The sequence below is a fragment of the Apodemus sylvaticus genome, chromosome 7, assembly GCF_947179515.1.
Source record: "Apodemus sylvaticus chromosome 7, mApoSyl1.1, whole genome shotgun sequence".
Lineage (NCBI taxonomy): Eukaryota > Metazoa > Chordata > Mammalia > Rodentia > Muridae > Apodemus > Apodemus sylvaticus.
Genome location: NC_067478.1, coordinates 81,372,068 through 81,395,946, shown reverse-complemented (window position 1 = coordinate 81,395,946; position 23,879 = coordinate 81,372,068). Strand labels below are relative to the sequence as shown.

The window sequence follows — 23,879 nt, the reverse complement described above, 5'->3', positions numbered from 1 at the left end:
GGTATTGGCAGGGTGAAAAGGCTATAAGCTGATCTGTGTTTCAGTATGCATTCAGCAAAGATTGAGCGTCCATAGTATGTGTAGAAAAGGACTTTTTAAACCCCATCCTGTGTCATGGAGAGAGGCCATGCAACTGGAGTGCTCATACCAAAGGCAATGGGCGACAGGGCAGCATCACACAATGCTCAATGCCATCAAAGACTGGATAGAATGTAGTTACAAAAACAGGCATGAAGAACCAATAGTGCTTCTAGCATCTCTCTTCAAGGCGTGTGTATTTATGTTGCCTAGAGTGAGTCCCCCCTTTCTCTAGGAAACACGCATCCTTTATCCTAGCATAGTTCTGAGTTGCCTCCTTCCTAGGATTACCATCCACTCCATTAAGACTGTTTTCCCTTACACTGAACACTTACAGAGCATGCCTGAGATCCCAGTATGCCCAAGGACAGGGATGTTCTTAGGGCACTAGTTAATATCAGTTAATATCTTTTTACCTAGTGTACCACCTTCACATGTCCATCTCTTTTCATATTGTGATGTTACATTTTTATTTTGCCAGTAATTGTAAACCCACTACCTGTTGCCTCATAGCCAACCATTTTTTGGCCCATGCTGGTTTAGCAAGGAACAGAAGAAAGTAATGCTACAAATATTAAAAGTCATCAGACTCCACCTTTTTTTTAAACAGTGAGGGGTGAAAAGTGAGGTGAGACATCTTTATTCTCCTACTTCTATCAGAGTTTTCTGAAGTGTATGTTCTTTTTTGAAAAAGAAAATTAATCCTGGAAGTAGAGTTCCAGGCAGTGTCCATACTCACCATCTGCCAGCGAAACACATCATGGGGAGTCGTAGGAATTCGGATTTCTTGGGATTTTAGAAATGAAACCTGGAGTTCTCCCAATGAGAGGAAGATGGGAACGAAGGGCCCGGTCTTCCAGGATCTCATGAGAGGAGTCTTAGCCTTGCAGAGCCCCTCCCTCCCCTTCTGCCCTGACTACCATCCTCCCAGTGTCACCCCTACTCCCCTCTCTGGTCCCTCCCACCTCGTCCTTCCCTGGCTCATCTTCTGACCCCTCGGTCCCATTCCCAACAGCATTCAGAAACAATACCATAGGGACTGTTTTCCTTAGTAAAGGAAACCACTCTGTAGATTCAGATTATTGTACAGAACATCTGGTTTGCAAATGAGAAGATTCTCTGGGACCTTGGGCTGCACAGACTGAACAATTTTGAAGAAGCTCTGAACAAAACTTAACATTGCTCAACAACAACCAGGAAGCCAGCTCCCCTTCCTGCTGTTCTGGGGCTCACAGTCTCATCACTGTAAGGGGAAGGTGAGAGAAGATAATCTAGGGCCGGTAAGGGGGCTCCTTGGCTAAAGAGCTTGCTCCTCAAGCAGGAAAGCCTCAGTTAGGATTCTCAGCACTCACTTGGGAGCCAGGGGTAGCAGTGTGTGCTCAGAGTCCCTGCACTTGGGGGCAAAGACTCCTTGGGGTCCGGGCAGCTAACAGAGTAGATGAAATGTGAGCTCCAGGTTCAGTGAGAGACTCTGTCTCAAAGAAATAAGATGGAGAAATAGTTGAGGGCACCCTAATGTCAACTGCTTATCTTCACGTGCACCCAGGCAGGGGAGTACACACACTAGTATCACACACACACACACACACACACACACACACACACACACACACAGGCTTTCTTAGGGCATAAGAGTTTAGGCCTTTTTCGATAAGCTCTGTTCTTGGCCACTTTCTCCATCATTAAGGAATGATAGGTTAATTAGGTAGAACATAGGTGGCAAGGCAATTAATTGGAAAACCAGTAGAAAATACATTTCAAACTTGAATTTTCCAGCACTTATTTTTTTTCTCTTTCAACAGATTTCGAATAAATTGAAAGGGGGAGGGGGAGAAGAAAAACACCCATATTTAATATATATTGGCAAGCACAGCACGGCTATGAAGTAAAATTGTCAGGGGAATTCTTCGCCTGTCCTGGTGCTGAGATTTAAAGCCTCTCCATTGCAGAGACTGAAGAGGAATTCAATTAAGAAAGCCCGTTGGTTCTGTATTGACTTTAGTTAAGAAAATAAAGTAGGGAAAGTGTATTAAAATGTTGCTAGGCTGCTTGTCCCACTTCCAGCTGAGCTTATGGTTGGCAAGATGGGGGCGTTCAAATTCCCCACAGCTAAGCCTGGCTCTAGGGCAGGCTGTTTTCTCCAGGTTGTAGCCACAGCATTTTCCAGTGTCCACCCTGGTCTCACTTAGCCGCATGCTGCCCTACAGTGACTCTGTATCCTAACACAAGAACAGCACAGGTCAATTGGTAAGAAACGTATTTAAGGTTGGGAATTTAATTTTGTTCTTGGATTTCGTTTATGGCACCCGTTGTGTTTGAGACCAAGGACTAATTTATGGATTAGTTTTAAGCCCCCAGTCTGTCACACTCAATGAACAATTCTAAGTTGGAGAGAATCCATCTGAAAGGATTAGAATGAGCCACAGTGGGGCTTACACATGACTGTTTCAACTAAATAGTGCCCAGCTGCCACTCAGGGGCTGAGGTTTCCCCCTCTACTTGGCTACTTGGTTAAATGGCTACTGTCTCCAATCTCACACATTGTCAAAGCCTTCTTATTTCGTAAATATCTTAGACCTCAGCATGAAATATCTGTGGTTGTTTCGTTTGTTTGAGGCAGGGTCACATAAATGCATGCAGGGCTCCGAGCCTAAGAAGAGAAGTCAGTGTGGAGTGAAAGACTGTCTTTCAAGTCAGCACAAGGCCTGTGTCAGACACCTTCTTTTGATTGTAAACTCAAAACAGCTAAGAAATGCCTAGGAAGACTGTACACTCACAGCATTTGTGAGAATGGGGATTGGCTTGGTTTTGTTTGTTTCATTTATTTTTTAAAATGGCATTGTATATTATTATAAGATAATATACAATACATTTACCCTCACCATAATTAAAACTAGAGAGAATGGCTTAACTTGGGCATTTTGTATATTATAACCCAGTGCTTCCCAATCAACTTTTTGTGACCTATTTTTCTCGTAGGCTTAGCTCAGATTTTTTTTTTAAGACAACAAAATTAGTTTTTAAAAGCCTTTCTGGGGGCAACAAGACACTATTTCTCAAGCCAATTATTGCATTTATAACTTCATTTGAAAATACTTGCATTCAGCCATACAATTAAAATGTTAAGAAATACTCCATTGACCACCCCAGAAGCTGATTCTTGAGGGATGGGCTTGTGTTTTTCTCTACTTCCTGATGCAGACACCCTAATTGTGCTTCACAGCTTTGGACTCACCCAGAGCAAAGCTGTCTGTGGTGTCTGCATGGTGTCATAATGCAATTACAAAGGAGAATTAGATCCTGTCCTAGTGTCCCTGTGGGGAGCACACAGTCACTTGTAAAGCATTTTCCCTTCTCTCTTCACTTGAAATAGCCTCTGTTCAGGTCGCATACCAGATGCTCTCTGAGAAACAGAGTCAATAGCTCCCCAGACACACTCCTAATCCTGATTTAAACCCTGTAGCCAACCCCATAGCTGCAGCCTCTCTCCCAGTGCTGCCAATGGGTTTGTCATTTCCAGCTGTAATAATCATGCTGTTTGACTAGAGTATGTGTTTGCTTAACTGTTTTAGAGTGTTTTCCTGCAATGTCCCTTTTTCTCTTCTGTTGGGTGCAATTGATGGATTTCGCATCCCTGGAGGTGGGGCGCAAAATGCACTATGGCTGTGGCTGCATTTATTGTCCGATGCCCGTGTAAGAGCTGACGCCTGGCTTCACCTGGTTTAATTTTGTCATGAAGCTGACATAATGCCCTAATGTAGGAAGACAGTAAATTGGGGTCATTGGTCAATGCTCAGATCTGACTTTTGAAACTTTTAACTCCTTTCTTTCCTTTTACACTAATGATTTACCTGGTTCAAAACAAAAACAAAACCCAAATGCACATTAGAAGTGCTACCACAGAAATAATGAACCTAAGCTGTCATTGCTTTTCCTTTTCTGTTTTGGAAACGAGCCAGTGCCTGCCCATAAAATGTATTACATGCATATAATAAGTGTTTCTACAAATGTGCTTTAGATCCTGCCCCTCAAAATTAAAGTTTCTCAAACCAGTGCTGGACTCAAATGTCTCAACTATGGAGATGTGTCTGTCCCTTTAAGGATCTAGTGTAGGGTTTGGTTCAACTGTACAGTTTTCGGTGTTGTTTTCACTGCTATGCTAGGCACACAGACTTGACTTGGAAGTAAGTATTGTGCTCTTCTGCAGTGTATTTTATGATTTTTCCCTCCTTGCTCCACTCTGGAGAAATTGAGTGCTTGGTTATACCAAGCTGCACTGGCCTCTCAGAGCTCTGGTTAATCTTGGCTCCTTAGAAGGGCTCTGAGTTCTTTATGACAAACCGGGTCCCTCTTGACCCAGAAAGCATGCCAACTGAAGGGGAACACCGGTGTGAATTCATGTGTCCTATTTATACATCAGAAGCTCCAGGCTCATTGGACCCCGCCTTCTTAAAAACAATCTGTCTGGTGCATTTAAACATTGCCTGTGTCAAGCTCTTGAAAGTCGGTGGAAACAGTTGCCAGCCAAAGAACTGCATTGTAAAAATGGCAGGGATTACTTGTGATTTTTTTTTTAACCCTCACTACTCCACTTCACCAGCAGCAGCTTCTGACTAGAGAGGGCCTGGTAGGAGAAACACATTTGAAAACTGCAGAACTGAAGAAGATGTCGTCCTGGTGTGACGACATTAGGATGAAGTTGGTCAGAGTCTGAATTGAGCATCATATTGCTACTTATGTGCCCCACTTCTATAGCCAAAAGTAAGGAAAACCCATGCCTCCAGTGCCTCGCTTGGATTTTCCTGTGAGGAAAAGCCATTGCCACAACCTGATAGGAACACACTTGAACAACATCAAAGATGAAGAAAGAGACAGGCTACAGCGGGAGAGCAGCGGTTCTGTCTCCTGACCAGCCATGACAGCAGAATCCTGACCACCAAACCTGGGCTGTGCTGCTGAACACAGGGATGACTGAGTACTTGAGGCTTTGAGATTGACAAGTAGTGTTTGGCAGTTGTGTTAACATGTGTGTTATTGTGACAGGCCTTGTAGATCATAACATCTGGTAAAATGGAAGAATCAGAGTGTGTGTCGTGTGCGCTCGAGCGTGTGTGTGTGTGTGTGTGTGTGTGTGTGTGTGTGTGTGTGTGTGTGTGTGAGTGAGTGATATGTGTGTGATATATGTGTGTGTGTGTATGTTTGTATGTGTGTATCTTGAGCATGTTCACTCCCACGGCCTCTCTGTGAATTGAACTTGCCAGCTGTCGTCTGATGAAATGACAGAGTGGATGGAGAACCTGAATCTAGGTGTTGTACATTCACCTGTAGCATCTGAGCTTCAGCTGAAAAAGCATCTTCCTAAGTGTGGAGCTGATTCCTGTGATGCTCACTTGCCAATCAAGGAGGCCCAGTACCCCTGGTGGGTTGGCTTAGCACAAAGGCAATGTTTGAATGTCTGACTCCATTGTTTAAGTGGCCTTCCGACTGAGCTTTTCTGTCGCGGTCCTGAGCTTCGATGCCTTAAGAACCATCTAGCAGTCACTGAGTTTGCACTGGTGTTTCTCATCACTTTGCATGTGCCCCTGACTATTGACTCGCAAACACGTGTGTCCTGGCAAGACCCGCAGAACCAAAGAATTTACTGTTTTCCTCCCTGGCTCGCAGCTTTGAGCTCAAGGCATGTCTTAAAACAGTGCAACTCACTTCAAATGCTTTTTGCTTTTCATTTATTATTGCTTGTCACGCGGTGTTCTTCGAAAGCTTGCTCATATATTATCTGTTCCATTTTTTCCATTCTCCCTTTTTTTGCATGCCGTTCCTCCTGTTTCTTCCCTTCCTCCAATCCTCTGTTCCTGTCTGTAGACACCACGGCGACGACAGAACCAGCAGTTCACGGTTGGTACCACATTACTGTTAATCTACTTTCTCAGCGCTGCTGAGAGGCAAGGCAAGCCTGGGAAAAAGAAATGCAGTCTTCAAGGGAACTCATTCTCCAAATAGACAGATCTCATAAATGCACTGTAATTGTTTTAATGCTTGACATTATGCTGAGTCTTGTCATTTCTGTTGTGAGTTCAGTGGCCAGTGGTTGCAGTCTGAGGTGAGGCCTTCCCTCTGGTGGCAAACGGGGCAATGTTCCTCCTTCTGTATAAAACTCCACCACACCTTGGAATAAATGAGCCTTCAAACATTTTTTTAATTAAAAATTTAAAGAGTATTTGTCTACAGAGCTAGGATCACTCACCAGCTTTTACCTCAGGGAATTGTGAAAGGGAGTTCTTTGTCCCTCAGTGTTTGAGACAGGATCCTGGAAGATCTCTCGTTTGACCCCTGAGGAACAGAGGAAGCCTGCTAGTCTTCTCTAGAGAAGTCACGACTTCCCTTTTATCCCACTGGGCACTTAATCTACCCCATCATCCCAGTTCCTCTGAGCATTGAAGCGGCAGCTTCTTCACGCGGAAAGCAGCTCCCCAGGAATGTTGCCCATGTCCATTTGAACAGTATCAAGTACGGTTTTAAGGAAATCTTTGGTGTGTGGCACTTGGCAAACCAAATAATAAAAAGCGTATTAAATTTCTTTTTAGCCAAAAGGTGATTAAAAAACCGAGTGCATAAACTTCAGACAGGGACATCAGGACTTCCTTTCCCCTGTCACCAGTGGGCTACAAAATGGGGACAGGTCTGTTAACTTTTTGTTTTGTTTTTTATTCAATCAAAAAATGAGATTCCTGTTTCATCTCTATACTATTTTATTCCTCAGCTCAAATCTGACCTTGGCAAGAGGATACTTAGAGCAGATATCTTAGTTTAAAGGGGACTGGATTGTAATGAGTGAAGCCAAGGGAATCATTCGGTAAAGGATCTGCTTTGTATGCTGTGCAGAGTGAAAAGCCTCAGTGATCAGCCAGCCCCGTAGTGTCAACTCAGTTGCTAGAATAATATCTGTCCCACACTGACTTCCCTAGACAACGATGTCTGAGAATCTGAGTAAAACCTGTTGGGCTGTGCTTGGTCAAGATCAGCCTGGAGCCCCTTCTCCCTCTCCTCTGCTCTCCCGTTTCCCCCCTTTCCTCTCTTGTAAAGTAACAGACACAGACGCATAAGTCGGAAGCCTAACCTACCCCCACTTCACTGTCCTTCCTGCCATTGGGACAAAGGAAAAATGCCCATGCAATGAGTTAGAGGGGCCAGGTACACTGGACAGCCTTGAGAAATCAATTAGGTCTAAAATGTGCATTTCTAAAGTAGTGTCCATAGAGCTGCTACATCTCACGCAGCAGCCCCATTAAACTTAGTTGTTGGTGTGCTGGTCCATACCTTTATCTTAGCACTCAAGAGGCAGAGTCAGATGGATCTCTGTGAGCTCAAGGCCAGTGTGGTCTACAGAGCTATGCATTGGAACCCTGTCTCAGGGCGGGGTGGGTGTTGGGATGGTGCTTCAGTTGTGTGTATGTTTTACCTATAGTTGAGTAACTCCTGACTTTTATCAATTAACCTCAGGGCTTTAAGTTGGCTTCAATGTAATTCAAGAGATTTTGTTTTATTCTTTTTAAAGTACTTTTAAGTTTTGGGCTTTCTATAATTAACTTCAGGGTCAAGTATAGTCTAAGATTCCCAAAATTTCTGCCCTCTTTAAAGAAATAGTGACCATTTATTTCCCAAAGCCCCAAAGTTCTATGTATGTTTTAGTCCCTTGAGAAAAGTCAAGCACTTGCACTTCTGAGGCCTCCTGAAATACCCGGACAGGGGTGCAAGCTAGAGAGCTTGTCCTCAGGCCTAAGTACTGAGACATCAGCTGAAAGCCGCCTCTTATTTGGGGCTGCTCATTTTAATTACTCTGTCTCTTTAGAAAGAGAGCAAAGGAGAGTGGAGTCTTGGACATGAGGATTGGGATTATTGGGATTATTCTGTAGCATTCTTACAGCAGGACATAGGGTGAGCTGTGCCACGAGAAAGCCACTGTCTTTCTGTTTGGAAAGAACATCAACCTGGGTATAAAGGGTGAGATCAACCTGGTGTGAGATGTTTGTGAGAGAAAGTAGCCTCTACGCCAGGTATCCCAGGTATCCCTCGTACCTTCACTCAGACTCCTTAGCAGCAGAGAAGTGCTGGGTAACCCCAGCTGATCCCTGTATAATGTCTTTATAAATGCACTCTTCAACTTGCCCATGATCCTCATAGCTTCTTCTCAAAGGCTCTCCCACTGTTTTGACCAACTGACTCTCAAGCCCACAGCCGAAAACTCTAATAAAAACTACAATAATATCTGGAATGTTACTTGATGAAAAGGGAAGACATTTTTTCTCGAGTCAGTTGTAAAAGATAACCATGTGGTGGGAGCTACAGACCAAAGGGACAAAGGAACAAGGCCACCAGACCATAGAGTCGGTTTGAACCTAGTGCTGGAGGCCCAGATTCCTCAGTACAGCAACCACAGGACAGATTCACTTGATGGCCTTGAAATGGTCCTTAAGGTGATTTGTCCCTAAAAAAAAAAAAAGTTCAACAGCTTGATAACTCAGCAACTTAAATGACAAGACATCCTAAGTCAGACAGCTATGACCATCTTGGTGGTCTCAAAAGTGTTACACTGGATTTTCCAGGTGGCTGTTTTCTTTGATTTAAAAAAAAAAAAAGACACTTTCAAGATTTCCCTTTGAAGACTCATTGAAATATTTTATTCAAGCTTGTGTTGCTAGAGTATGTATGAAGTTTACTCTAGTTGTTTATGTATGTTGACTGTTTGTTCTTACCAATAACTGATTGGATAAGCATGTACCGGAAGGTTGGAAGTGCATGGGCATGATCCGAAACCAAATGGATTTTCTCCAAAAGAAAACCAAGCAACAGTCCACCACCATATGTTTTTAAGGATCTCACTTAGAGTAAAGATTCCTGTGAGTGGAAGAATGGGATGTTCACGCAAGGCTGACACAGGGGGTGGGGGGTCTCTTTGAATAAGGATCTTGAGCATTGTGGTTTTGTGGCCTACACAGGAAAACAAACAAAAAAACAAAAAACAAAAAAACAAAAACAAAACCCTGTGTTGTTGTGTGCATGTTGAACGATGCAAAAAGAAAAAAAAAAAAAGGAAAAAAAAAAAAAACCACTGCCAAATCCTGATAGCTCCTGGCCAGAGGCTGCAGGCAGACATGCATGGGTGGTTAACGCACGGGCAGTGTTGTTCGTCGTCACTATAGTTATTTGGTGTGTGGGTGTGTGCTTTTGTCTTTCTGTTTCACTGTGGACGCTTCTCTGTCGATGTCTTGTGCCTTGTTCTTTTCTGTTCTGTGTGCCCTCTCTCCCTTTCCCTCCCCTCCCCCACCACCCCCATGAGGGGCTGGGTGACAGCATGCCCACGGTCTGGAATAGCGCTTGTGCCTCTGTTACACTGCAGACAGCTGGCTTCTGGGTTGGAGGTCTCTTTTCTGTCTGTCTGTCTGTCTATCTATCTAACTATCTATCTACATACCTACCTACCTGTCTACCTCTTCCCATTCCCCTTCTCCTGACTGTCTTAACTCTGCCTGCCTTTTCTACCTGTTGAGACAATGGAGGCTGACAATCTCATGGATTTTCTTATCCCAGATAATTTTTAATTGATTTTAATTTATTCCAAAATAGAGAACCCCCTCTGACACATTTTTCATTTTCTATTTTGGTTTCCAAGTATTTGACCAGTGCTAGGTAACAAGCCCACACCCCCAGACCACTGCCTATCCTTAGGTAACTGCCCCATGAGTCTCCCTTTTCCTGATTTATGGCTCATGCAGACCATGATGGAATGCTAGAAGCACTGTGTTATGTCCTTACCTTACCTGGTATTCAGTCGTGGGGAAGTTCTTAGGCCCATTTGAAAGAAGACCAGCCGTCAGTGCACACAGTTACAACCGCTATGTCCACCGTTTGTCTGTGCCTCTGTGTACATCTCTCTGTATGAGTGCATAACAGCGGCATTCAAAGGCTGTCATTCAGTCAAGGGACTCTGCAGACCTTGTATGCTCGACCCAAGACCAAAGCTAAAGAGGTTTACGAATGGCTGCAGGACCTGAAGATTGCGTTGCAGCCTTGATATGCAGTTTGGAAACTGTTTAACGGCGTGAACCAAATTTCTGCTAATGGGAAGAAGGGAAAACCTCCACAAAAGCTGACAAAGCAGGAAGAACAGGATGACTGAGCTTTTAGATTAAAACTACCGGGGGCGTCTGAACTCTTATGGCTGGTGGTGGAAGTATCAGTTTCCACGACATGGCCAAGTGATCAGATGCGTGCTGCGTAGGTAAGAGAGAGACCGTCGCCTACTTTGTTTCTCCTAATGGGAATGGTGCTAGGCCACTGGGCCAAGGTTTTGCTTCCTAGGGATTTTGTTTCATTGCTATTTTTTTAATTTTCTGTGAAATATTTATATTATAACCTGATGAATCGAACCCAGGAACCTTTTTAGGTATACTTGATTTTCACATTTTTCGAAGTGGCTAGGATTTCTGACTACTTCTGATTCTTTGGGGTCTTTTTTCTTCTGGTTTAAAATTGCCATGTCAAGAAGAAATTACAGCTTCCAAAGCATGCAGCGCTGTGCCACAGCACCTGTAACACCAGAAAAGACCAGCCATGAGTCTCTTCAGAAGAGACCTCCATCATGCATAAATTATCATATCTGCACCTAAGGACTTCCTTAATTACTCCAAAAAAAATCCCATATGCAACAAAAGTAAACTTTCGTTTGTTTAACAGTGTTTAAAGAAATGCATTCCATGCATTTTAATTAGAAGAGACTAGAAAGAGCCTGAATAGATGATAGGAAATTTTGAATAGAAGAACCAAGAAGTAATTTCCCACTTATTATTCAATCACAATGTTTCCTTTTGAGAAATATTCTCTGCTTCATAAAATGTATCTCTGACATTTTCTTTGAGAAAATGAGAGGAATCTAATTTTTAACATGAAAGAAAAATACCTAAGCCAAAGCAGTTCTAGGGGTAAATTTTGTTTTTCCCCACTATAACTTAGTGCTATGGCAAACTCTCCTAATTATATTTATTCAGAAATTATCCGGCTATAACAGTGTGCTGTAGATTCATTTAAAAAAAATCAAACTGGAAAGACAAATTTAATGCCACTGGTCTAAATGGCTTCTCAGTTTGGAACATAATCTAAGCAGGAGATTCCAGATGATTTGGTATATTTTAAAGTTTATGTCATTAAAAATGACAGTTTCAGCTTTAATGAGGTATATATCAACTGCCTGTGTCTTCTTAATAGAAAACTTTGCATATCAATGATATTTCATAAACATATTTGTCTTTATTTTTTAAAATTAGCTTTCTAGTACCCTCCCCAAGGAAACAGGCCTTCAGCAGCAAAGATGCCTGCTTGAAACATCCTTGTTTAATGCGGTTCAGTGGGCACCAAGCACGGATGTAGGACACTCTGATATTCATCAGGCCACGTAGAAGTGAGGGATTAGCCTTCTGAGAACCGCAAATTTATAATTAACTACAGAGAACTACTTTATGTTACCCATTTATAACAGTTATTCAAATAATTGTATTCATCAGTCTTTATTCAATGGATAAAGCCAATTAGAAATAGAAACACTTTCAGCCAATCAGATTTCAGGACAAAAGGCTAGCCGTTCTCCTCAGCTGCCTGTGTAATTTATCGCATTGCCACGTTCCCTTTAGTGGCCTGGTTCCGTAGCTTGGGGACACCTGTGAACTCCGAAGGCTTTCATTTGGGTTCAGCTTCTACTCTGGGGCATTCGGTGTCCAGGGTTCCTGTGAGAAGCGTTCCTCTCCTAGGAGTAGAGGAACAGCCTCCTCACCACTCAGCCAGCTCTCCAAGTTCACGTGGCTTCTGTGTCAGTCACCTCAGAAGTTTCAAGCTTTACTGACCACTCATACAAACTTGTCTTAGCTCATTTGATATATGTATATATGGCAACCAGTCAACCATTATGTATTAATAGAGCATTGTTTCGGTTGCCGTAAGGCTCTGGTAAGTAACTCACCAAGGATGACTCTCAAAACATTCATTCAGCAAATACTTACTGAGAATATACTTTGTGCCAAGCTCCAGGGAGGGAAAAGATACAAAAATAAGCAAAATTCGTGTCTCTCTCCAACGTCCTTGCAGCTCAATTAAATCCATACCATCTTCAAGATGACAGATAAAGACTATAGAACAATTATTGTGGGGATTTGAGTTTCCCAGGCAGTAAGTCGGATCCAAGGGGAACAGCAACCAGTAAGCGAAGGGCCCTGTGTCCATGTTAACATTTCACGATGTTTAATAAACTCCCTTGAAAGATGAGCTGAGGAAGAAGCGTGAGGAAATGGAAGCCATCTCTAGCTGACCCTCCCCCAGCTCAGCCACGCTCCTCTTCACCTCTTAATTCACATCGGAGCTGGCAGAGAACCACCCCAGCTGGCCAACACTGGGGTTCACTGGGATACAGGCACCTCAGGCCCCACTTGATAATCTCCTGACCTAACTGCTTTTTCAGCTTTGAGTGTTTTATTTTTCCAGAATGCCATTGATTTATAAAATTCTTTTTTAAAAAAATGGGTTATAAATCACATTTTTCTGATGAAGGCATGACCTGCAATATGCACTTAGCAGGTGATGGACCATTTTGAAATAATGTGATCTAAAATGGTGCTAAATTGATAATGTACTGTGTTTGTCAGTATTGGCAAAGGATTTCAATTTTCAGGGAAATGAAAGATAAAACTTACATACATCAGTATGTGGCATCTAAATACATTCATATTTAAGAGATCTATATCAGAGTGTCTACAGATAACTCCAGCTTTGCTTTTCCCTTTCTGCATGCTGTTTTGAGTGAGTGATTTTTAAACATTCACCCTCATGTTTCATGTGCTTTCCACAGTGGAGGCTGAGGACTCCTTCTGCCTCAATTATATATCAATAACAAAATTACATAAAGAAATGAACATATGGATTAATATATTCTAGCTCTCCAAAAGAGTGAGAGATAGCAAGAGATTTGGCTCATGTTTTAAAAAAAAAAACCAAAAAACAAAAACAAAAATCCCTCTTCAGTTCTTAAGTGTTTTGTTTATGTCCCTGGAGGAATGAAAAGAAAAACGATTTGTTTTTACTTGTAAGGCCTTACTCAGTTGCCCAATTCCGCAGAAGAACTGGACAGTGAGGATCTCTCAGGTAAGGGCTAGTCACTAGGTAAGGCACTGCAGTGTCCCACCTGTGGGTGGCGTCGTCCACTGTGACCAAATGGCCTCTTGGTGTGCTGAGCCATCAGCGTTGAATCCTGACACCAGGAAAGGAATGAATTTGAATTCGTGTAGCTGATTCTCCATTCACTCACCCACCTTTCCTTCCTACGGTAACAGTGTGTCTTATTTCGGATCAAGGCCCGTGCCATAAATACAGTAGAGAGCGAACGCCAAGGCCACTATGCTCCACGGCTGGAAGTAATGTGTTCCTCCCTAGATGTCTAATGGCTCAGGACAAATTTGGGTGTATCCTAGAGCAGCAGTTGATGTTGGATTATGTGGCACAATCGGAAAGTCATATTGACCATCTACTGTGGAATAGACAGAAGGCCCTGCTAGAGCACTTGGGTGGGGGAAGCAGGCCAGGGTCAGGGGTGTTGTCACACCCGGCTGTAAAACTATTTATCCACCTCAGACCTTTTTCACAGCATACTGAGCTCTTGCAAAAGTAGGTTTTATGCCTGATTCCAGGATTTAGGTGTTACTAATCCAGAATAAGAAGCATATCCTAGAAAAGGCCGGAGGAAGGAGATTTAAAGTGGTCAGGGCTAAACAATTATATGAGCTCCCATGATGTCATGAGACTTCAGTGTCAGCTACCTCCAGCTTCTGAAGCTCTCTGATTGGTCACTTAGTGAATCAGTAAGCAAGCCCCTTGACACTGCATTGGAGAAACCAAAGCACACATATGGTTACTTCCTGGAGCCCACAGGAAAGGAGGATTCCATATTAACCCTTCCCAAACAGTGTTCACTCTCGTCAGTTTGAATGGCTGGTACTTGAAATGCCATCTTTAACACAGCTAGTACTCCCTCCCCCACATCTCAGGACACATGGGATTTATTTCCAGCTGTGTACTTTCCTCAGACCTCAGGGACGCCCTCACTCTTCTTCCCTGTCCCTTGTGTGAGGGTGAGCCAAGCTGTTGGGAATCCCCAGAGTAGGAGCTTCTAGGAGGCTACAGGCTGTGCACCTGTCTGACAACAAGCAGCCAGCTAATATTTTCAGAATAAATGGACTAATTCTAAATATTAGCAAATTTCAGTAAATAAATTCATTCAAAAGGAAGCTACCCACTAGCCACTCTTACTTGTGATAGATATATTTAAATAAATTGTAAAAGCATGCAAAAAATATCACATTATTTTCTTTGAAAACAAGAGTAGGTATGACCTACCTGCCAGTAACACAACACCAGAAGAAAACAACTGCTCACCTCCCTGGGAGACAGTAGGCACTGTCTGGCACGCCCACCCCCAAGCCCTCCCAGAAACAGAGTAGCCCTCAGTTCCAGTGATCCTGCACAACTGGATCTTTCAAGAATCCTGGGTTCCCCTGGGTTGACCCTGATTTTCTTGGCACATTTTCCAGACCAGGATCACTCAGACAGGCAGAAGGAATCTTGTCTTCTTCAGGAAAGCATGAATCAGCCAGGTCCCTCTCCTCCCTACACCATCAATTAGGACCACCGCAGGCCTCAGCCTGCGCGGTGGTAGATGGGCCCCCACTGCCGCTCTATCAATCACCCGAGTCAGGAGCAATAAACCAACAACCATTTGTGTTCATAATAATTTGGTTAAATTAATAATTACACTGAGCCCCCATTCCCTCCCTGACTGAGGCACCCCTGTTACTGGGAGTCATAAGTCATGTAGAAGGCTATGAACTGGCAGGCTGGGGCAGGGCCGCCTTTGCATCTGGTTTGATGAACTAATCAAAAACTGATTAGCACCTTTGTTCAAAGGGGATGCTGATTAATCAATTACTATTGATTGTGAGCTTGGCTTCTCTAGGCAGCGAAGAGACATCTAAAGGAAGAAAAAAACAACCAATAAAAATTGAGCAGCTGTCATAGTGCTTAAATTTATTAAAACAAAATACATTCTTTTTTATGAAGCTGTCTTGAAATGGGTCACTGAAGGGGAACATATTGATTGAGAAAGGATGAACTTCTCAAATTTCTGTAGCCTGCAGACTGAATTCAATTATAATACAAGACAAACAGGTTAACACCCGCCTTAAACAGCCCATCGATAAATTAGAGTAGGTGTTGCCCATTTAATGCTAAACTGTGATAATGAATAATGTTACCCACTCGCTGCTGTACTGGGCAGAAAGTCCATCTTTTCCACATTAGGGATTAATGTTTTCACACTTTTTGGATCTTCCCCTGCCCTGCCCCCACCTCCATTCCCTGGTGCCTGCCTCAGTTAATGACAGTTTCATAGGCAGCATATGGTATGCCGCCCTCAACCAGCAAAGCTGGATGCCTGGCTGATCCTCCTTCGTAATCTGCATCTTAAAAGAAAAAAAAATTCAGTGCCTACTTCACTGATTTAATTATTAGCCAACTTGGGGGGGGGGGGGAGGGCTTCTCCGATTCTTTTCTCGAACCCTTTTATTTACTTTTTGGGTGTTAATTTTATTGACGCTAGATCCACACTAGTTTTGAATTGTTTTATCAATTACATCTGCTGTTTCTCAGTGACAGCTGGTGGTTATTGCCACCCATGTGGAATAGAATAGCTTTAAGCATATTTATCCTTCTACTTTATTTTAAAACTTTAACAAAAATGTCTCCAACTGCCTTCATCCCTTCAGCAATGGAGGGGCCTCTGGGAACTGTTCAGTGGAGTGAGGTGGTAAATTGTGTGCCAGAGAATGGCCCTTAGCACCAGCGGCAGGGCAGACCATCCATCCTCAGCTTTGTAGGCAGAGCACCAACAAGACATTCCAGCACTGCTTTCTTGTTACCTCAAAATGAGAAAGTGATCTGGGAAAATCCTCCATGCCCTTCACAAGCGCAGAAACATACTGGGGAGTGGCAGGCTTCTGCCTGATTTCCACCACCCCTGTGTAGTTGTTGGGAGCAATCCCAGTGAGCCAGTTCTTGGTTCTCCAGGTGGATTACAAAGGAAGCCCAAGCTGTATATCCTAGCCTTCAAGTCCAGGGGTTCTCAGGCAGGGTGCAGTATACGGACTCTTGCACGTGTGCATCCACACACAGGTGAACACATTTGTGCATACAAGCCCACACAGAGACACTCAGTAGCCACTGCATTTTGGAGGAACTCTTCAGTTAGCACCACATGACGTATGACCCTGGTTTGGAAAACAGGTTGTTTAATTTCCTTAACAGACAATATGTCAGGAGGAGACGTAAAGAACGACTCTACCATTAAGCAATACTCCTGGCCTTCCTATATATTAGCTAATTTTTATTTTACAAAAGCATTTGAGCACCATTTGTGCTTGGCTCTGGGCTGGCCCCTACTACACGGGCGATAAAATAGGACCCAGTAGGAGTTGGACCAGCCTGGATCTCACAGGCTTGTCCTGCCACCCCATAATAATTTTCCACTGGGGAGCACAGACTGCTTACCCAAGTTGATGGTGACTATGGAAAAGTAGAACCAAGTAGTTATGGATGAAGAGCTAAGACAGGAGGAGGAGGAGACCAGTTTAGAGAAGCACCCCAGAGAGCTGGGACAGGGAGGCCTGGTGGATGAGATGGGCCGCAGCTGCAGGGGGTCCTGGAGAAACTCCTGCAGTTAGTTAAGGGAGGGTTGATGAGTGAAGAGAGCAGGCAGCGTAGGGGCCCAAGCAATTTACACGGACAGAATTTAAACGTGGGTCCTCTGGTTTGGCGTTCCCTGCCTCAGAACACCACATCGTCCTTCACTCGGCCGTCTCTTGAATTCCTCCTGGCTCTTTTTCATTCATTTCCGGGTGGGCGTCAGGGAACGCGCGGGGAAAGCTGGGCTCCGAGCAGCCTATCAGATACACAGCCATGTGTGCTAACTGACCTGGAAACTTTATCTTAATCATTAAATGAAGTGCCTTCCCCTTCTGAGAAGACCCATCCTGCCCTGCTCTGGTGTTTTCAGTGCAGCTGCCCCAGAGACTTCCCTAAATGAGGAGATTCATTTCCCCCTGTGGTGGCCCTACATGCCATTATGAACTAATGCCTGAAAAGAGTTAAGACATGAAAGTTTCAGTCTTTAAATTTGAAGTTGTGCCCCCTGGTGCATACCTTGACATCAGTGCTTGGGGGCTGAAATAGAAGGATCTTAAGTTTAGTGTAAGTGAGATCTTTTGAGAGCTCTCGTGAATCCCATGGTCAGTGACTTTGCTATAATCCAACATGCTACTGTTTTAACTGGGGAGCAAGGTGGTCATGGCCAAATAGACCAAACTTTTCCTTGAGACTACAAAGTTGCTAGCCACAGTGCGAAGTGTGACTTCCAGTTCCACAGGTTGGACACTGCTTTGGGGTGACTTCACCACATTCATGATTCCATCCTCCTCACACCCCTAAATGCCTGAGGCCCACTGAAGCATCCATAGAGACAGATTCTAGTGGGAATGCCGGTTACACTCTGTCCTCTTTACCAGGTTCCTATAAGGAAAACCCCAGTGTCATCCTCGGTGCCTCCCCTTTGCTTAAAACAGAAGGCGATCCCACTGTCAGTGTCCTGTTACAAGATGAGTGAGTGGTGCAGGATCCCTCTTAAACACCTTGGGATTGGCTCTGCTTCCTGGAGCCATTTCTGCTGATGGTTAACATTAAACCAGGTGGCTGGAGCAGGGAGAGAAGTCAGCATTTTCAAAGACTGATCCTGACTTTTAGCTGTGGAGGGTTTAACATTCCAGTCCTTAAATGGTAAACCATAACGTGCATCCGATGGCCTGGTGTTTCCTTAATCACCGTGGAGAACAGCAAAGCCATCAGCTACTGCACGTGTCAATTCTGTATAAGTGAAATGATAGCTTGGTGACCCTCGTTCCTAAAGAGCTGACAGACATTGGTCTAGGGTCAGTAATAAGAACCACAAGGTTCTTCCTCGGGTTTTTTATAGAATGGACTGATACTCAGGAGACATCAAGTCCAAGCAGCCTGCTCTAGCCTGACAGCAACTCTGGCTGAGTCTCACTGGGGCCAATGTCGAAGAGTAGGCATTTGACCTGCCTGAAGTCATGCAGGATAGAATGAAGCTCAGCTTTTGGCCCAGGTCTGATGGCGAGTGAGCTCCTATCCCGTCCCTTGTGCCTAGGCACTGGCAGGCAGGGAGAGCCTGGGTCCTGGTCACTGTCTGTGCACAGTTGTCATTTAAATGAGCATGTACTGAGATCCAGGGTACACACTGAGGACGACCTCGGGTTTTCTTTGCAGTGGCCTCAGCACAGCCCCTCTAAATGTCAGAAGAGCAGCATGACATTGCTAGACTCGAATGCAGCTCATGGCCGATGCTGGCCGCCTGGCATGCTCTACGGGAATCTTCATGATTTTCTTGCCTACGTTGATGCCTCCCATTCCCTTCTCTGAGAAGATGGAAAGGGAAGGTTATGCTGCATAAAGGCTAGTGTGCTCCAATATATATTAACATCTTAATGGGAAAGCTGTGCATGTACTGTATACATTTACTACTCTCTGACAAGAGGGAATTAAATGTCAGAAGGATTTGTAGCATCTATAATTGAATTGGTGCTGAGAAAAGCAAATCTTAAAAGAAGAATAACATATTAGGATTAGCAAACAACGTGGCGTTTTGTCAGCACTTGCCATTCAGTGTGTTCCCCTCCAGTAATAAAGCTGTGCTTTTAAAGCACAAGCTCTGCTCGCTTGCCTTCCGTGAGAGCTCCCATAGGTGATGAGAACAGGTAGCTTCACCTTTCAGATAGTACAGTATGCATGTGCGTGTGTGTGTGCGCGTGTGCGTGCGTGTGTGCGTGCGTGCGTGCGTGTGTGTGTGTGTGTGTGTGGTTCCACTGAGGTTTTGTTTTTCATTTTTGCTTCAGCTTTGGAATATGTACCACCAGCCTTCCCCTCCCTCATCCTTAGCAAGAAGCAGCAAGTGACATCACAGTCATTAAGCCTTTTCTTAGATAGACTAATCCGTCCAGCTCTAGGAAGCCGGAGGCAGCATTTCCATCATAAACACCAATTCTAAGAGTTTTTAATTAAACTGACTTGTCCAGAGAGACCTTCGCTGCACCAAGCGACAGAGCTCTTGCAAAATGTCAGCCTCAGCTCAGGCTCCAGTCATCCCTGGGCAGAAGAGGCCCCTGGGGGAGTGGGAGGCCCAGAATTGCCCCCACTTTAAATGAGACCCGAGTGAACAAATCAGTGGGTGCTGGAGCAGTGTCTAGCCTGCACCAAGGAAGCCTGAGATGTGACGGTACAGCAGTACAGTTACGCCCATCATGCTCAACACTGCAAGCTTGTGTTCCACCTTCTCCAAAGCAGAGGGCTTGGTGTCCTTTAGATTCTGCCCCCCGGCTTTCCAGATGGGCGGCCTGAGGTTGCCATGAGGGCTTTCTGCTCAGTGAGTCCCTCTGCCAGTTCTTTCTTGCCAGGAGTTTACCAAGGACATCCTAGCCATTCCCTGGTTACCCATGCGTTAGCAGCACAGCCAGCTGAGGCTGGGGAGTGCTGTGTGAAGGAACTGCTCCATTCTAAGGGTTTAAGGAGTGTATTCAAGTAGAAAGGGAGAGGTGGAGGGGTAGGAAGGAACTGAGGGTCCAGTTCAACCTTCAGAACTATGCCCGTTCACGTTGCCCTTGGGTCAGGTCAGCCGGGCTGAGTGGCAGAAAGCTGAGCAGTTTGGAACATCCCTGGGTCTTTGACGAAAATATTTTTGTTTTTCATTCTTTTATTGTTATTCTGCGATTTCTAAGATACTAAAATCAAGACCAGGGCGGTTGAAGCTATAGCAGAGCGTTTTGTTTTGCTTTTGTTTGTTTGTTTTGTTTCATCTTGTCATTCTGCAAGCAACTTAGAAACCTCGCCTGGAACCAAGTCGTCTCAGCTATTTGCCAGAAGAAAAGCTCGCTCACAGCTGTAACCAGCTCGTGATGTATCTGTCACCCTTAGAAGTCACCCATAGAAGTGGTGCGGGATGGGACAGGGCAGAATAGGCAAACCAGGTGTACTGCAACAAAGTGTCGTCTCGCCCAGCGTTTGGTGTTGTCTAGTCTAGATTTACATCCAGCTCACTCATTTATCCGAATTTATGTATGGAGGTTAACCACAAACAGACCGTGCTCACCTGAACCTAGACATGACTGGTTTTGTATATGCATGTACCACACATGTATTTGGCATTCCTCCCCAGGACAAGAGCACACCTTTATCCCAAAATAGAAACACACTAACACTGGAGACTCTACAAGAGGAAGAATTGTTGCCTCTTAGGAAGCAAGAAAGCAGAGGCTTCTCTGCCTGGAATTAGGCTCCGTTATAAGAGCTTCACACCCGCACATTTACTTCCCTTGAGAAGCTGCAGCGACGCAGACAGCAAAGGGAATCGGACCCACGTGGATGCATGTACTCCCTCAGGAGCAGGACCTTCCGCTGGTGGAGACGGGTGTGCATGGCCTTCCACCTAGGAACTTCTCAAGACCCAGTCTTAGTCCTCACCTCATGAGCAGGATGGGAGAGCTGGAGGCTGGCAGACTTTACCAGGGATCCTCCCACAGTCTCCTGTTTCAGTCCAGCGCCTGTCAGCAAAGTGCATCCCTGTAGCATCGCATGCTGCTGGCTCCCCAAGGTGCCAGCTATGGGTACGGGTGGTGCTCACCCCACGGCAGATGGCCAGTGTCGCACCTTCAGCCAATCCACAGCACTGCCGGAACCGCCTCCCATCCCACAAGAGGAAACGGAAGAGACAATGAGAAACAACTGCTCTCCACAGGGGAAGCCAGACCGTGACAGGCACTTAGGAACAGTCACAGCTCTATTACTACCTCCCATGGTCAGCCAGGGGTGGGAGTGGGGCGGAGGAGCACACAACCAGCAGTGTTCCCTGTAAATTAAACATCAGTTACCCTCTGTGTCCATCTGCCGTAACTGAAGGTAGGAAAAATGTCTTGATGATTAACTAGCGGTAGTAAACTTTCTGATCAAAGTGAATATAGAGAGATTATGCTTATAAATATCTGAAAAGAGTTTGTGTGTCCTTGAGGGTGGGGAAGATAACTCAAACAGGTATTCAGTGTGGACTATGTATGGGGGATATAGCTTGACTGAGCACACTTGGGAAGGAAAGGTCAGATGAGTAGTTGGGCTCAGGTAAGGAATCCCACAGATGATGGGTTTTACCCTCGTTTTGGAGTTTACCTTCCTTCCTTCTGTATTTCTCCCCTTCCCGCACCTACCCCTCCCAAAGCTCAGACATACCATCACATCTCTCTGGAGATGGAGGAACTGGCCTTTTAATAGTGGACAAGAATTGCCTGCCTCCGATGGCCGGGGACTGTCCCAAACAACTTCTAGAAATGCCCATGTAGTCTCACTTCCTTTTACGGCGGCTCCTCCCTCTTCCTTGCCTCTTGTAGTTGTTTTCCCTCTTCCCCATCACTTTGTCCCAAGTCCCACAGAATTCGTTGAAATAAAGTAAACTTCAATCGGTTTGAAGCAACTGGAGATTAGCTGATTCATTCCCACGAGAGAAGCGTAGCAGGCAGTCTTGCTATTACTTGGTCCCTGGGAGTGTTTTTGTGGTGGCTGTGTCTCCTCGATGTAGAGGGTGAGCCTCCAGCAGGCACCAGGATCCAGTACACCCTGTGATGCCTCTCCGTCATCAGCTTGACTGGCTTTAGGTTCACCATGGAAACACATTCATGGATGTGTCTGTAATGATGTCTCCAGAAAGGTTTAACTGGAGAAGCTCAATCCTAAATGTGGGTGGCACCGTCCCATGGACCAGACTCCAGACCAATAAAAAGAGTAAGCCAAGTGCCAGCAGCTGCCTCTTCCTGCTTCCTGACTGGGAATGCCGTGTGACCAGCCGCCCCACTCAGCGCTCCCACCTTGCTTCCCTGCCATGATGGACTGTGTCTTCAAAGTGGGAACCAAAGCAAAGTCTCCATTATGTTACTCGAGGCTGGTGTTTTGTCCCTGAACAAGAACAGTAATTAACAGTAAGAACAGTACCCCACACACAGTACTTTCCACCAACCCGCTGTTTCTTAAAAGGCAAAACATTTCCATGATCACCTTCTGCCCCGTGGAAGGGACTTTCAGGACAGTCAAGGCTGCATTGTCTGCAGTCAGCAACACTTGGGCTGAGGCAGGAAGGAGATTCCTCGCCACCACATCTCAAGTGGAGCTTATTAGACACGTTGCTGAAGAGGCTTGCACATCACGGAGTAGACTAATTGGCTGCAGCGCACTGCCTCCAACCCATCTCCATCCTCCAATTAAACTCCCATCATCCTGTTGTCCAGGCGACCTGCTGCTGCCTCTGACTTGGCATTTCTGTTGGGGTTTGAGGTTTGAGTTATTCCATAGCCCTTCCAAAGCTAACTCCATGGAACACTTTAAATACTCCACGTTTAAATTGAAACTCTTTTAATTAAAGCACTTTCCATAGAAGCCACAGTCACGAGTTATTTCTCCACATCCTTCCGTGTTTAGTCTCCAAGCAGAATTGGAAATATCGATAGAAAGTGTAAGCCCTGCCCTCCCGCTGAATGCGTTGTATCAGGTTTCGGCTCAGAAGAGTACCATTACCTTTAGCTGTCACGGATCTGCACACTTGATCGATAAACTTCAAATATTATTAGAGGTGGAGGCTTCAGAGATTTGCTCTGTTCTTTGGAGAGAGTCAGAGATAAATCTTTCTTAGAAATTGACTTGAATTTGCACTCTCGGTCTTCCCGGCGAAACGCATTTCTCTTAGGCATCCAGCAACTACAAGGGGGGCAGATTTATAGGCCATGTGCTTCATGTACTGAAAGATTTAAATGGTAAATCCTTCACATATGACTTCACAAATCATGTAAAGTTAAAAGATTTTTACCGTTTCTGTTGCTGCTGTGCTTAAATTGTAAGGTACAGCCAGTAAATCATTTTAATGGAGGTGTCGCACTTGACTCAATAAAAAAAAAAAAAAAAAAAAAAAAAAGACAATGGTTTAGCTTCCACTCCAAAATGTTAATGTATTAATCAACGGGAGAATAATTGTTTTTTACTATGTTATAAATCTCAGGTGCCATTAGGATTTCAGCAAAGGGTGATGTAGCCTCATTCCTAAATTACAATTGTTTACCCTGCCATGCATCCATTCTGCATCGCCATAGCTCATTCTGCGTTCATTCTGAAGTTGTTCCCCAGCCAAAAAGTCAAAGGGGACTCCCTGAGGGAGTGAGGCTTATAAGAGAAAACTAATTACATTTTGAGGGGTTAAATAACATCAAAATCATCTGTGGTGATGGACAAGTATTCCTTTCCACCATATATTTTTCTCTCTTTTTTCTTTTCTTTTTTCTTTCTTTTCTTTTTTTTTTTTTGTTTGTTTTGTTTTGTTTTTGAATTAGGTTTTAGATTGAGGTTTTCTCCCTCCTCACGCCTTGAAAATGTGGCCAGCATATCGTATGCCTTTAGTGTTGACAAGCCTGTTATCTCTGCACAACCTTGCTTCCCTATATTTGTTCTTCTAAGGAAGTGAGCTGTGGGCCACTGTCATCCCCCCTGCCCTCAGTTCCTAAGGTAGCCTGAAGGTACCCTCCATGGTGTCCATAAATAGTTAGGTCACCCTCCTT

The 23,879-nt window shown here is 44.6% G+C and overlaps 1 protein-coding gene across 3 annotated transcripts in view; it reads left to right on the top strand.

Annotated features, from left to right (window-relative positions):
* Positions 1-23,879, top strand: part of Cadm1 (cell adhesion molecule 1) — a 318,385-nt gene that overhangs the window by 289,625 nt on the left and 4,881 nt on the right. The window contains exon 9 of one of the 3 annotated variants that reach the window (XM_052188418.1): positions 5,941-5,973. The exons of the other annotated variants lie outside the window; for them this stretch is intronic. Coding sequence (XP_052044378.1) covers positions 5,941-5,973 — 33 coding nt within the window. The remainder of the gene's footprint in view (positions 1-5,940; positions 5,974-23,879) is intronic. 3 annotated transcript variants of the gene reach the window in all.